The following is a 13,173-nucleotide window of genomic DNA, read 5'->3' on the forward strand; positions in this document are numbered from 1 at the left end:
TTCCCCCACCAGGATTGGCTACTCGATCCGAGCCTTCCAATAGGCCGCAAGGTTTATTATTATTTTTTTGAGAAGGCTTTGTCCAATAGGCTGTCTCCGGAGGCGGGACTTATCCCTCCCCTCGCTCCCACCCCTCGCCCTTTCCCTCCTCCTGCTTCCCCGACGCCCGACAGCATCGAGGCCGGGCAGCCTGGCCTGACAAGTGATTGGCGCTCGCGCTCGCTAATGAGCGCTCGGCCTTCGGGATCGGAGCCCGGGCGACGACATCGCGGGGCGGGCTCTGCTGTGGGGAAGCGGAGGTTCTGCTTGGCCGGCGAGGCCTGTCAGTCACGAGCCGGAGGCGGGGCTGAAGAGGTTTGGGCGGGGGGGGCATGAGGAGAGGAGGCTCCGAGAGGTGGAGCGGGCGGGGAGGCCGGTCGGGTTTGTTGTCATCCCAAGATGGAGTTTCTGTTGGGCAACCCTTTCAGCACCCCGGTGGGGCAGAGCCTCGGTAAGAGAGGGGGCGGCCGAGGGGAGCGGGGCAGGGGGGCAGGCCTGAGGCGACGGGGGGGGGAGACGGGGGGGGGAGAAGCCGCAAAGGCCCCTGTCAGCGGGCCAGGGGGGAATTTGGGCAGACGCAGCTTCTCCCTCCTGGGATGGCAGGAGAATTGCACCTGAAGATGCACCTGAAGCGGCTTCACGGCCCTCCCCGTCCTGGCCCCCTCTTGACCCACGAAGGGAGCCCCAGGCCTGCTTGGCGTCATTGGCCAACCCTGAACCAGGGATGGAGCTGGGAGGTGAAAGTCTTTCCTCTCCAGCGTCCTTGTATATATTTTATTTTAATTGCTGCCCTTGGTGAATCATTGCCTATGCTCTCCTTCCCAGCCTGTCAGTCTGCTAAGTTTGTCCCTGATGGCTCTCTCCCCCCCCATAAATATTATTATTATTATATATATAGCCATGTCATATGCCTCAACTTTAGTCTTTGCGGAGGGTAATTGTATTATTGGTGATTTTTTAAAATAAAATTAAGCAGTCTCTTCTTTTGCTGCAGCAGCAGCTCAAAAGTGACATGCAATATTTTAAGCAAAAAATAACAGTACAGACATTTTAATGCATACCAGGAGCCTTGTGAGTCACTCTGTGATGACAGCGTGTCCTAAAAGGTGCATTAAGGACCACTGAATGAACAGATAAAACTATCTGTCATCCCTGGTTCTTTTCCTCCTGGTAAAGCATTGGCCCCGTTTTGACCTTTTGACTGTGGATTTGAGATGAATAGATTGATATAGTTAGAACTACAATATATGGGTTCCTTTGTGGGTTCTAATGAATATAGGCCAGGCCATACTGTATCCTCTAGCTGTCCCTATTTTCTGGCCTGTGTACCATCACTGTGCTTATTTTCTCCCTGTGTTTGCATTTTGAGGATGCCTTGCCAAAATGTTATTAGCCTGAGGTTGTTAGTTTTGTTTGAAATATTTATATGCCATCTTTTAGGCCAAGTACCCTTTCAACGCAGCTTCTGTACAGTATTTAAATAATAAATAACAGCAATATGCCTCTTAGGAAATCATCATGCGATTCCCAAAAAATGAAACTGTAAAACTACCCGCCACAGCAGACCTAATCATATCAACAGAGTACTGTTGAAAACTAAGACTTAAACATCTTGTAGATAGTTAAAACCCTAGTTGACTGGAGTTATCACTAATTATGTTTTATTTGTTATTTACATGGTTCTCTCCTTCCACATCTTATTCTCACAACTATCCTTTGAGGTAGGTTAAGCTGAGAGAGAGTGACTGACTGACTCAAGGTCACCCAGTGAGCTTCATGGCTCATTGGGGATTTGAGCCCTGATTTCCTGGTTCAACACTAACTATGCTGCCACACTGACTCTCTATTATTCATGATCCAGCCCTCTTCCCTGGTCTTGTCCTCATGAACATAAATTTATGTGTGTGCACAGTAAAGTGTGCCTTACTGTGCACAACCTGTCATTACATACCTTGAAACCGCTGACATTTGTTTGAACTGTTGATAAAAGGTTACAGGAGGACTTTTGTTTTTCTAGTATATCTGCTTTTCTAGTATATCTGCAACTTAAAGAGCAAACACACCCGATCCTTAAAGAGAAAACACACCCAATTCAGGCAGCAAATGTTTGGGGTTGGAAGAGTGGCAGTGAGGTTGGGAGGTTAGAACTGTGTGTACAAGAATCCTGCCCTGTATACAGTAGAGACGATTGCTGGAGAATGGCAGAGCTTGTTTCATTCACAAATACTCCTGAAAGCCAAATACAGTGGTACCTCGGGTTACAGAAGCTTCAGGTTACAGACGCTTCAGGTTACAGACTCCGTTAACCCAGAAATAGTACCTTGGGTTAAGAACTTTGCTTCAGGATGAGAACAGAAATTGTGCAGCGGCAGCGCAAGGGCAGTGGGAGCCCCCATTAGCTAAAGTGGTACCTCAGGTTAAGAACAGTTTCAGGTTAAGAACAGACCTCCAGAATGAATTAAGTTATTAACCCGGGGTACCACTGTATATATTTTTGTATTTCTGTTAGCCGTTTACATGACCAAACATACAGCATACTTTAAGAAGCTGTTCTGTAAAACCCAATTAGGATCTCAGTTAAAGGTTGCATTAAACACAAAGTTCTTCATTGCTTGCGTAAATGGTTATACACATGGGGCAAGGCACAAGTCAATGGGAGTTCCATAGGGTTTGTTTTTTAACTACTCCTTTAAAGCAAGCCTACTGTTCTCCATTTTGCTAAAAGGCACTGTTCTGTCACCAGCATTAAAATAAGATTCAATTGCCAGTTTGAGTGGTTTCTGTATGCAGGACAGGGGAACCACCTCATCCTTTGCCTCAGGCAGTTAAAAACCTTAAGCTGGGATGTTATGTTCAAGGCCCTATTTTTAGCTGTGAAATGTTGGAAGATATTGGGGAGTAAAAGAGGAACTGAGGATGCCTAGGGTGCTCTGAGGTGGGGTGAGTCAAAGAATGAAACTGGGAGGAAAGGTGGGGTGGGGTCAGATAGGTCAACCTGACATGGAGGAATCTCAGGTGTGTGTGTGTGTAGTTTTTATCACCGAATCATCTCAAATAAGATCTCTTAGGAAGTACACCGAAAAGCATGTCTAAAATGATCAGAGAAGTTAAGAATGACTTCCTGACTGAGACACACTTGAGGAGAGGCTGAGGTTTTCTCGGCTTTGAAAAGCAATGACTAAGTGAAAGTATAGAACTATGATTGCAATAAAGAAGCCTTGTTTCAAAACACAAGAACCTGACTGGTGGCATTGATTTGCAATATGTGGTTGATTTTTTTAAAGGGAAGCATTGTTTTCATAATGCAGACTTTTACCTTACAGAACTGGTTGCCATAGGATGGGGGTGGTGGTTTGAGGTTGACAATTTAAAGATGACTTTAAAGAACCAAAGACTTTAGCAAATGGTGGATAATATTGCCTGCCAGTGGCTTTTACCCGTCGTAGAACTTCCATGTTCAGACTGATCCCTCATCATCCTTGAACCATCTTATTGGACTGGGGTTGTGAGAGAGGACTGTTTGACTCTCATAACCAAGGGGGGGAAATGAGGTGGAGGAAGTTGGGAGACAAGAGCAGGTCTGAGGAATATACAAACAGAGGAAGCCACCTTACAGCAAGTCAGACCACAGGCTATTTAGCTCAGCGACTACTGTGCCTTTCCAGGGTTTCATCAGAGACATTCTTAGCCCTTCCTGAAGATACCAGTGACTGAATCTGAGATATTCTGTGTTCAAAGCAGATGATATGGCTCAAGGAAAGTGAACATGATTGGGCTTCACCAACAGCATCCAGGTGGGCCCAGAGATGAGGCCTGAGTCTTGTGGCAACTGTTCCCCTCCATACCATGAGAATAAGATACTGGCCACTTTTGTGTTCTGGTTGTAATGGCAATGCTTGGCCTAAAGCATTATTGTGCAATAATGTGATTATTGGGGGCCCTGTTCCTGCGCTGTGCCTCTTCTCTGACTGCTAGGTTTTGTTGTGGGGAGCTGATTGTCCATGGGGCAATGTAGCCCCCTCAGTTGCTTGGGAAACAAATAGCAGATACTATCCCATACGTGACAGCCTAATAAAGGAACAGTCATTTTGTCATAGGGGTCCAAATAGTCTTAGACTCGCCTCTGGTAAACTGCTGCACTTTGTTTAGTGGGAAATTGCTGTCCAGCGGGGGGGCAAGGACTTAAGTGAGCATGCTGTTCAGTGTCAGGAATTTCAGTTTCCATCCTGGCTCTGGTGCTGACCTTTCCTGTGACCTTGAAAAAGGGGCTCTGAGAATCCATCTATTTAAACTGAGACGTTCCCATAGCTTTGAGGAGTTTTTGTTACAGTACAAGTACTGTTAAAAGTCGTGGGGTGTTCTGTGCTCAGTTGAAAGTCCCAAGGGCAGCTTGGGGAAAACTGAAAATCTCTGCGCAGTGCTAAGCCTAGATAAAAGTTGAGAAGTAGTTCTCTAGGCAGCTTTTTTTCTTCTTCAAACTTTCTGTCTTCAGGAAACACTTTCCACATCTATTATCTTCCAAGGACTCCCTGGGCATGTTCTTGGGTACATTCTCTTTTCAGTGGGCAGACTTGATGGTTCTCTCCATTAACCTATGGGAGCACACCCAACAGTTTCTTGCAGCTGCTTGCTGTCGATAATGCAATAGAGTAGAATTTTGCAATTGTTGTTGTGTAAGTCATCTTCTAGAGAAGCTTGTGTGCCCTTAATGTTTTTGCCCTTGAGATTTCAAGAAACCCCAGAGTTCCTGGGAACTTAGATTTAAAACCACTGCTGTGTGGTGGTGGTTGTTAATTCCTATTCCATTAGTAAGCAGCAATTCCAACCAAATCACCAGGCTGTGTTTTTTAAATGCTTCATGTGGTATTCAACTAATTTTTACTCAGAGTAGTCCTGCTGACATTAACAGACCTAACTGCTCTTTAATTTTGATAGCTCTGCTCTGAGTAAAAATGAGTTGAATGCCACTCTTATTTCTGTTTCAGTTTTGCACATATTCATCAAACAAAAGCAGTAAGAAAAACAGAGCATACATTCTGTTTTGTGTCCTAAGAATAAATTGTTCATCAGTCCAATAGCATAACATAAATAAAGGATTGTCCGATTTGTTATATCTTTTCCAAGATATGTTGGTAAAAAATTGTTCAGCCCAAAATATTTTTCCAAGGAAGTGTGTGTATGGTGGGTGGACTCCAGACATGCCTTTTCTTTGTAGGAGATGAAGCAAAATCATTGTTTTGTATTGTTCAGATAATAAACTTGTGCCTGTAAATGTTTTTTGTTGTTGAATAAAATGTTCAGTTCTTCTTGATGGTTCAGTTACTTGTTGCTTTTATTATAGACATAAATACAAAGTGTTGTGCTCATTCATTCATTCATCCATCCACCCATTCAATATTTCCAAGTTTATCTTTATTTCTGCATTGGTTGTATATTAATTCAATGAAGCCATTGTCTTTGTTTATCAAATTGTTAAAATTAGTCCCAGTGGTGGAAATACAGGTGGTTCAAGGAAGGGGGTAGTGGGAGACATCATTGCTAGGTTTTGTTCCTCCAGCTTACCCCCAGCACGAAAGACCAAGGAAGACATAGTTCTGTATTTTTTAAAAATACCCAAGTACCAAAGAGCAGTTTCGTTGACCCGTTCTGTTGCCAAGTGCATCCAATGAAGATGAATTTGAACCTGTTCAGGCTCAACCCTCGAATCGCTATGTCTTGCAACTTGGGTGGGGCAAAATGCTTGATCCTACTGTTGCTAAGACTTGAAAGGTTTTATATATTAACTATACCCCACCTTTTTTTGCTCCCCATTTGCTGCAAGCAAAATATAAGGTGCCCCTTATATTTATTATGAGACATTTTGATAGTGGGGTTTCGAGTGAGTTGTACATAATAAATTGGATGTTTGTCTCCAGTGGCAAAGATGCTAATGGCCTCAAAGAGAAGGGATTGTATGTTAAAAAATTCGGCCTAATTCTGGGGCTGCGTGATGACAGTTAAGCAGGCGGCCCCTTAGAAGAAGCAAAGTTGCCGCCTGTTTTATAATTGCCAATGGTGTTTTTCTGGAGCAAAACCTCAGCTGAAGTCTGTCTGGCTTCACAGTGCTTTGCTTGTCTGATGTTTCCATGGTTCTTCCTGCCTGAGTGTGTGAGGCACAATTATTTGGCTGTTGCATTCATTGGTGGCTCTCTTGATGCTGCGAAACACAGAGAATAGTTTCATTTGAGCATATTGCCTTGGTCTCAGCTTTGGTCTCTGCAGTCAAACTCCTGCGGCCTCCCATAATTTGAAAAATATATATTCAGGGCTGCAAATTCATCAGCATTGTAGTTTCTCTGCCAGGAAATAGCACTGGTTCACAGGAAAAAATAATTGGATGTAACAACGACTTTAGTTAAATGTGAGGCCTGCAAAACCCTTTTAGAGAAGTGTTTAGGAAGAGCTGAGACATATGAGACACATTTATTTTTGTTTCTGAAATGCCTTCCCACTCACAGGTTTTTGCAGTGTCTAACAGAAAGCAATAAAAAATTATATGAGGATCAGTTAACAATTAAAATACTTAATAGAAAATCACTTAACACAACAGCCTCTGGCAAGTTCACATCAGTGATGACAAAATTCTGCTCTTGCAAGATTTTTGAACAAAAAAGATCTGATAAAATTCCTGAAAAAGAGGGAGTTGGCCAGCTGGGCCTCATTTGTGTGGGGTCACAATGATGATACCACCGCTGAGAAACCCCTCTCCTTGGTAACTGTTTGCTGGGATTTAGCTGGTAAGAGCAGTCATAAGTCATCCTCAGCAGCTCTTAAAATATGTGGGGTTACGTTAAGGCAAAGATTCTTCTTCAGCTGTTCTGGAAATAAAGGAAGGTTGTGGAACCTGCCCTTCCAGATGTAAAGGGACTCCAAATCCCATCAGCTCTAGCCAGGATGGCCGCTGGTCAGGGATATTACATCAGAAGTAGAACAGGTGGATGGATGTACCTTGCCCAAAACAGCCTGATGGGACCAATGGTGGTGTGGATTAGGCCTGTGGGCCAGAGGTTCCTCACCCCATGTTACATTAATATCCTGTCACTCCCTATGGTAGAGCTACCACAGTGAAACAATCATTGGAGAGCTTTTTATATTTCCGATCGGGAAGCTGGAATTTTCATTGTTGCTGTATGATTTACAGAACTAGGGTTGCCTAATCTTCTACACGGAGATTAGCTTGCGTTTCTGCAGTGAATAAGGCAATGTTTTTCTGTTGTAAAGCACTTAAGTGACATTACGTTTGGGACACGATTTATGCTCAAAACTTGGCTTCCTAATATTCTTGTCGGCTGCTATTATAAGCGTACCCAAAATGTGCCTTGATCTTAAAGTGCTTTAAGTTGTTTAAGCTTTTTTCAGATCAGCTTTCAGTTCGTGATAATGGATTATGCTACAGAGGAAATCCTCGTGAATTGCAAATTAAATCTTTGTCAAATAATGGATTGGGTGGCTTTGGGGTGCATACATTTGAAAGGAAGCTGGCTGCTCAGTATTGTGTATGTTGTATCTCCAGTTAATACTATGTGTTTAAAGCTGGAATTAATTTGTAAAACTGATTGTGTTCTTTGGATTTTTCAGGCCACATAGTTGAGTAAGGTGGATGTTTTAGTTGTGGTGTGTGTGTGTGTGTGTGTGTGTGTGTGTGTGTGTGTATGTGCAATACCTACCCATCCTCTTAAAATTTGAGGACTGTCAACAGATTCCAGCCAAGCAGCTGCCATATTTGAATTAGTTTATTTCTATCAAAGTAAGTCATAATGCAGAAATCATGGAGAAGGCACACGGCTCAATGGAAGAGACCTGTTATGTGTGCAGAATGGCTTGCATCAGATCCATGGCACCTTCTGCTCAAAGGGCTAGATGAGCAGTCCTGCTGGATCAGGCCAAAGGCCTGCCATTGTTCAGGATTCTGCCATTGCCAACAGGATGTCTAGGTGAAGATCACACAGGGAGATCCGGGTGCAACAATACCTGTGATTCCCAGCTACAGCCATACCGAGGCATTCTGCCTTAGACAGTGGAGGTAGCCATTCATAACCTTACCCTCCACAAGGTACCAAGTGATGGAAAAAGCCAGTGTGGTGTAGTTGTTAAGAGCAGTAGATTCGTAATCTGGGGAACTGGGTTCGCATCTCCGCTCCTCCACATGCAGCTGCTGGGTGACCTTGGGCTAGTCACACTTCTCTGAAGTCTCTCAGCCTCACTCACCTCACAGAGTGTTTGTTGTTGGGGAGGAAGGGAAAGGAGAATGTTAGCCGCTTTGAGACTCCTTTGGGTAGTGATAAAGCGGGATATCAAATCCAAACTCTTCATCTTCTCTTCTTCTTCTTTCTGTGCCAGACAGTCTGCTGCCAGTCAGAATAAACAGTACTAGGCTAGTTGGACTCATGCTCTGACTCCCTGTTTTCCAATTATTTTCACTGGGCAAATCAGTGTCTCTATTTTACAGGGGGGGGGGTCTTTGAAGACATGGTTTTTAAAAATTCAGAATTGCCCAAAGATGACTGTAATAGTAATAGGGGTTGCTCGTGCGTAAGTTGCTGCCACTCCTGGCTATGTTGCCTGGTTGAACCTTTCTGTCTGGACAGCCCTTCACTTCGTGGCTGTCTCAGTCGCTAGCAGAATCTGTCAGTGGGCGTTTCTTAAACCTTTTCCAGCATAAAAGCTGTTTGACGCCAAGTCTCCTCCTACTCTCCCTGTGTGGAAGTCTTCTGCGCAGGGAGGGTGTGGGTAGCGGAGGACCCGTGCTCTCTCCGCTGGTCTCCGGCGAGGAGTCCTGGAGCCCCCTCGCCGATTCCCCCATCTGCCCCCCTTTATCCCTGGTGTTACGCTGATTTCCTTCCCCTGCTGATGAGCTGCCTCTCTCCCTGCTGGGCCCTTCTCCAGCATCACTCGGGAGCCTTGACTCCGCCTCTGGCTCCAATGTCAGTTCCCTGACAATGACTGAGCATACTTAGTGGCTACAGACAATTGTAAGAAAAAGGAAAGTGTGTGTGTATAATGGAGTTTCCTTTAAGAAGTTATGGTTGGCTGGCTGGAACCCTGAGCAGGAGCACTGTGCCTGGCAACATTTTGTTGCACTTAACATTTGTAGCTTACCATATCCAAGTTGACTTTTAGATGGCTTGTTTGTTGAGCTATACCCTGCTTTGTACCTAGTTTGCTGGCAAGTTTGAAGACATTGGTTATTATTATAATTATTGGCCTTAATTCCTGTTTGATTGTGGAGAGGTTATACAACACGGCATCAGTGCATTATCCAGTCCATTTTCCCATCACTTCCCTTATTGCAAAATGTTCCAATTTGGGGAAGGAAGTAGACTTGTTGCACAAGGGCAGTACATCGACTTTAATTGTGCAACCTGGTATGTGATCAACTGTCACTCGAAAATGCTGACATTCTCGAAGCACACTAGGCATGCAAAATTGTAATAATCATGCACCTTTTTGCCCCACCTCGATTTCCATGTCCTTCCTTTGTTGATTCCCTTGTCCCAGTTTCTGGATTGTAAACTGTGGAGCAGAGTGGAGCAGAACCCTAACTGTTCCCCCTAACTGTGAATAAATGTGACAAATGTGAACCCTAACTGTTCCCTCATTCTTTGTACATGAGTGGTGCTCTAGAAAAGAAATAAACTGTGGCACACCATTGGCCTGACAGCACTTAAGAGGAGAAGTAGAACTTCCTTCTTCTGGTTACCTGGAGGTAGTTCTCACATGACCGTGGGCGTGTGGCCATTGACCAGCCTGGTGCAAATCATTTTCTGAAGCTTGGCTTTTCATCTGGAAAAGAGTGAACAAATATTTTGCTTGCTCTGTTTTGTTTTAAATAGAAAAGGCTACAGATGGCTCCCTACAGAGTGAAGACTGGACACTTAACATGGAGATATGTGACATCATCAATGAGACAGAAGAAGGGTATGTCTGTCTTTGTCTGTCTGTGACTATGGATAGCACAGGGGGGGGGAGCAGAACTGCTTGCTGTGTGCTGGTGTGAGTGTTGTTGTTGTTGTTTTTAATCAGCTGGGTGTTACTGCGCTGGCATTCCTTTTCACCAGAAGGTGTTTACATGCAGTGTTATAGTTCATTTGTAGAATGCCTTATTTGTAAGGTTTGGTTTCCATAAATTCCAGGAGGGCAGAGCACTCTTCTGCTTATGTTCTGCTTGCGGGTTTCCCACAGGCACCTGTTTTACCACTGCAAGAACAGGATCCTGGACTAGGTGGGCCATTGGCCTGATTCTTATGTTACCATTATCCCCTCTTTCCCTTCCCCACATAAGGGGACAATATGTTCACCTGAGCACTCCAGGGAAATTATAAAGACTGCATGTTAAGGAAAAGCCACGCAGTTATCGACAAAGCATAGCTCGGCTTCTCTGCTTGTCACAGATGGTTCTGAGCTCCCCCTTCTGAGCACATTGATGGTGCCAGGGTCAGCAGAACAATCCCTTTCTTCTCATAACATTGTTTGCATCTCCGCTGCCACAACAACAACAACAACAACAATAACAAAATAAATTAAATAAATAAATACTTTTTTTTTTTATACCCCGCCCTTCCTGGCCAAGACCAGGCTCAGGGCGGCTAACACCAAATATAAACACAGTAAAAACATTAAAAACAAAACAAAAAACAAAATAAGCAGGTGATTAAAATATAAGTTAGAATACAGTTTAAAATGCAGCTTAAAATGCATCCTCGTTTTAGTGGTAGCCTATAGATCAAAGCCATAAGGAGAGAAAACGTCAAATATTCAGTGGGGCCAACTATCCATGCTGGTCCTACGTGGGCCAGCAAAAAGAGCCAAGGGAAAATTTATATATAAAATCCCATATAAGGGGTTCCATAAAAATAAAATTAATGAAGCGGGGGGGGGGGGGTTAGACTGAGTCCAGCCCAAAGGCCAAGTGGAACAGCTCCATCTTGCAGGCCCTGCAGAAAGATGTCAAATCCCGCAGGGCCCTAGTCTCTTGTGAAAGAGCGTTCCACCAGGCCAGGGCCAGAGCTGAAAAGGCCCTGGCCCTGGTTGAAGCCAATCTAACCTCCTTGGGGCTCGGGACTTCCAAAGTGTTGTTATTTATGGACCTTAAGGTCCTCCACGGGGCATACCAGGAGAGGCGGTCCCGTAGGTACAAGAGTCCTAGGCTGCAGTACTAGTCTGGTTGCATCTGCCTGGCCCAGAACAAACTCACTTGTTTTTCGTTGCATTTGAAGAGGTTCAAAAACTGTGGGAAAGGTACAGTCCTAGTTTTTTTAAGCACACTGACCTGCAGCTTAGGAGTCTCCTCTGCCCCTTCTCCTACATGTCTGGAAGGAGGCATTCATAAACTTTCCCTCTCACTCAACCAGTTTGACTTGCTGACCAGAGCAGCTAACTTTGGTTGTTTGAGACAAGCCAACTCCAAACCATGGTTTACAAAGCTGACTTTTTGAAACTTGGTTAATGTGAACCAAAGTTCCCAGTTTAGATTATTTGTTAAGCTGTAGTTAATGAGGAGCAGAAGCCCCCAAACTTCTCGTCCTGTGCAGCTGAAAAGCCAAAGAAGGGAGTGTTAAGCACAAGGGCTGAAGGATTGCTGCAGCTAATTTTTGCATGTGCATATAGCACTCAAGCATGGTCTCGGGTGATGTGCAAGTACAGTTTCTGTCTCCAAACCCTGAGGGTTCAAATAATGTGCACTTGAGCTAACATTAGAACTGCAGTATTGCCTTTACTGTGAGAAGTGCACTTACTTGTAGCTGTCCCTTATCTGTGGCCCTGTATTTTCCCCATCAGCCCAAAGGATGCCATCCGAGCACTTAAGAAGAGGTTGAATGGAAACAAAAACTACAGGGAAGTAATGCTGGCTCTAACGGTGAGTAGCATGTGCAAGTGGATGTGATTCAGGGGTCTGTGTTTGGGAGACCTCCAAAACAAATCTTCTCTCCCCCTCTTCCCCTTACCAACTTGGAACAAGAAAAGGTGTGCAGAAAGTGGCAGTCTTCTTAGACAGGCATGTGATTTATAACAATCTCATCTGCAGCATCGAGCTGCATGAAATACTAACAGGCTTCTGTAGCCACATTGAAGGAGGAAGATTTAAGGCCAGTGGTCCACAAATGATGATTATTATTCTACTTTTTATTAGGCTCCTGGGGCCGTAGGAGCCAACTCCTAGGGGCCCTTGGGGGCTTTGATCCCTCCATAATAAAATATTTGTGGGAGCTGAGCCCCCACAAAGTTGGTGGGCATTCCTATTCAAATGGTGTGTGTGCACTGTGTCATGTGATAGATTATGTGGGCCAGGGCTTAACCTGCGCCCCCACAATATTTTATTCAAGTTGCCTCCCTTACTGGAGCAGTTCATCGATATGAGATCCACTTGTATATTAGAGTTTTCATTAGGATAACCAAATTTTACTCATCAGTGCAGATAGGGAATTTTGTGACCAGTTCCAGAACTAAAAGTGAAAAGGTAAAGGACCCCTGGACAGTTAAGTCCAGTCAAAGGTGGTTATGGGGTTGCAGCGCTCATCTTGCCTCAGGCTGAGGGAGCCGGCGTTTGTCTGCAGGCAGCTTTCTGGGTCATGTGGCCAGCATGACTAAACCGCTTCTGGTGCAACGGAACACCGTGACGGAACCCAGAGTGCACGGAAATGCCATTTACCTTTGCACTGCAGCAGTACCTATTTATCTACTTTCACTGGTGTGCTTTCAAACTGCTAGGTTGGCAGGAGCTGGGACAGAGCAACAAGAGCTCACCACCATCATACAGATTCGAACCACCAACCTTCCGATCAGCAAGCCCAAGAGGTCTAAACCACAGTTCCAGAAGTATAAGAAGTAAAGCCCCACCATGTGGAATAAAAGTGCTCTAGTGCATCTGATCCACTAGAGACTTTCAAATTAAGAATAATATTTTCTGTGATTGCCAGGGCTCATGTCTTTTTGTTTCACAATTTTGACTGGCCTTTGGTGGACAGCCAAAACAGGTTGGGCACCAGGATTCTGTGGGTACCAGAATTCTGTGTCTCCAAAACACAAAGTGACATCAGGAGCAATTCCCCATTCACCCGGGGGGGACGGGACTATCTACACATGGAAGTGGGGTGG

The 13,173-nt window shown here is 44.6% G+C and overlaps 1 protein-coding gene across 5 annotated transcripts in view; it reads left to right on the forward strand.

Annotated features, from left to right (window-relative positions):
• Positions 1-345: 345 nt before the first annotated feature.
• The window catches only part of TOM1L2 (target of myb1 like 2 membrane trafficking protein), a 52,251-nt gene continuing 39,423 nt past the window's right edge, over positions 346-13,173 (forward strand). For all 5 annotated transcript variants that reach the window (XR_014213665.1, XM_082199771.1, XM_082199772.1 and 2 more), the window contains exons 1-3: positions 346-490; positions 9,912-9,996; positions 11,857-11,935. Coding sequence is in view for 4 of the 5 variants with exons in the window: in XM_082199771.1 (XP_082055897.1) it covers positions 439-490; positions 9,912-9,996; positions 11,857-11,935 (216 nt within the window). In the remaining variant the exon portion in view is untranslated. The remainder of the gene's footprint in view (positions 491-9,911; positions 9,997-11,856; positions 11,936-13,173) is intronic.

Source organism: Podarcis vaucheri (assembly GCF_965113315.1).
Source record: "Podarcis vaucheri genome assembly, chromosome: 14".
NCBI lineage: Eukaryota > Metazoa > Chordata > Lepidosauria > Squamata > Lacertidae > Podarcis > Podarcis vaucheri.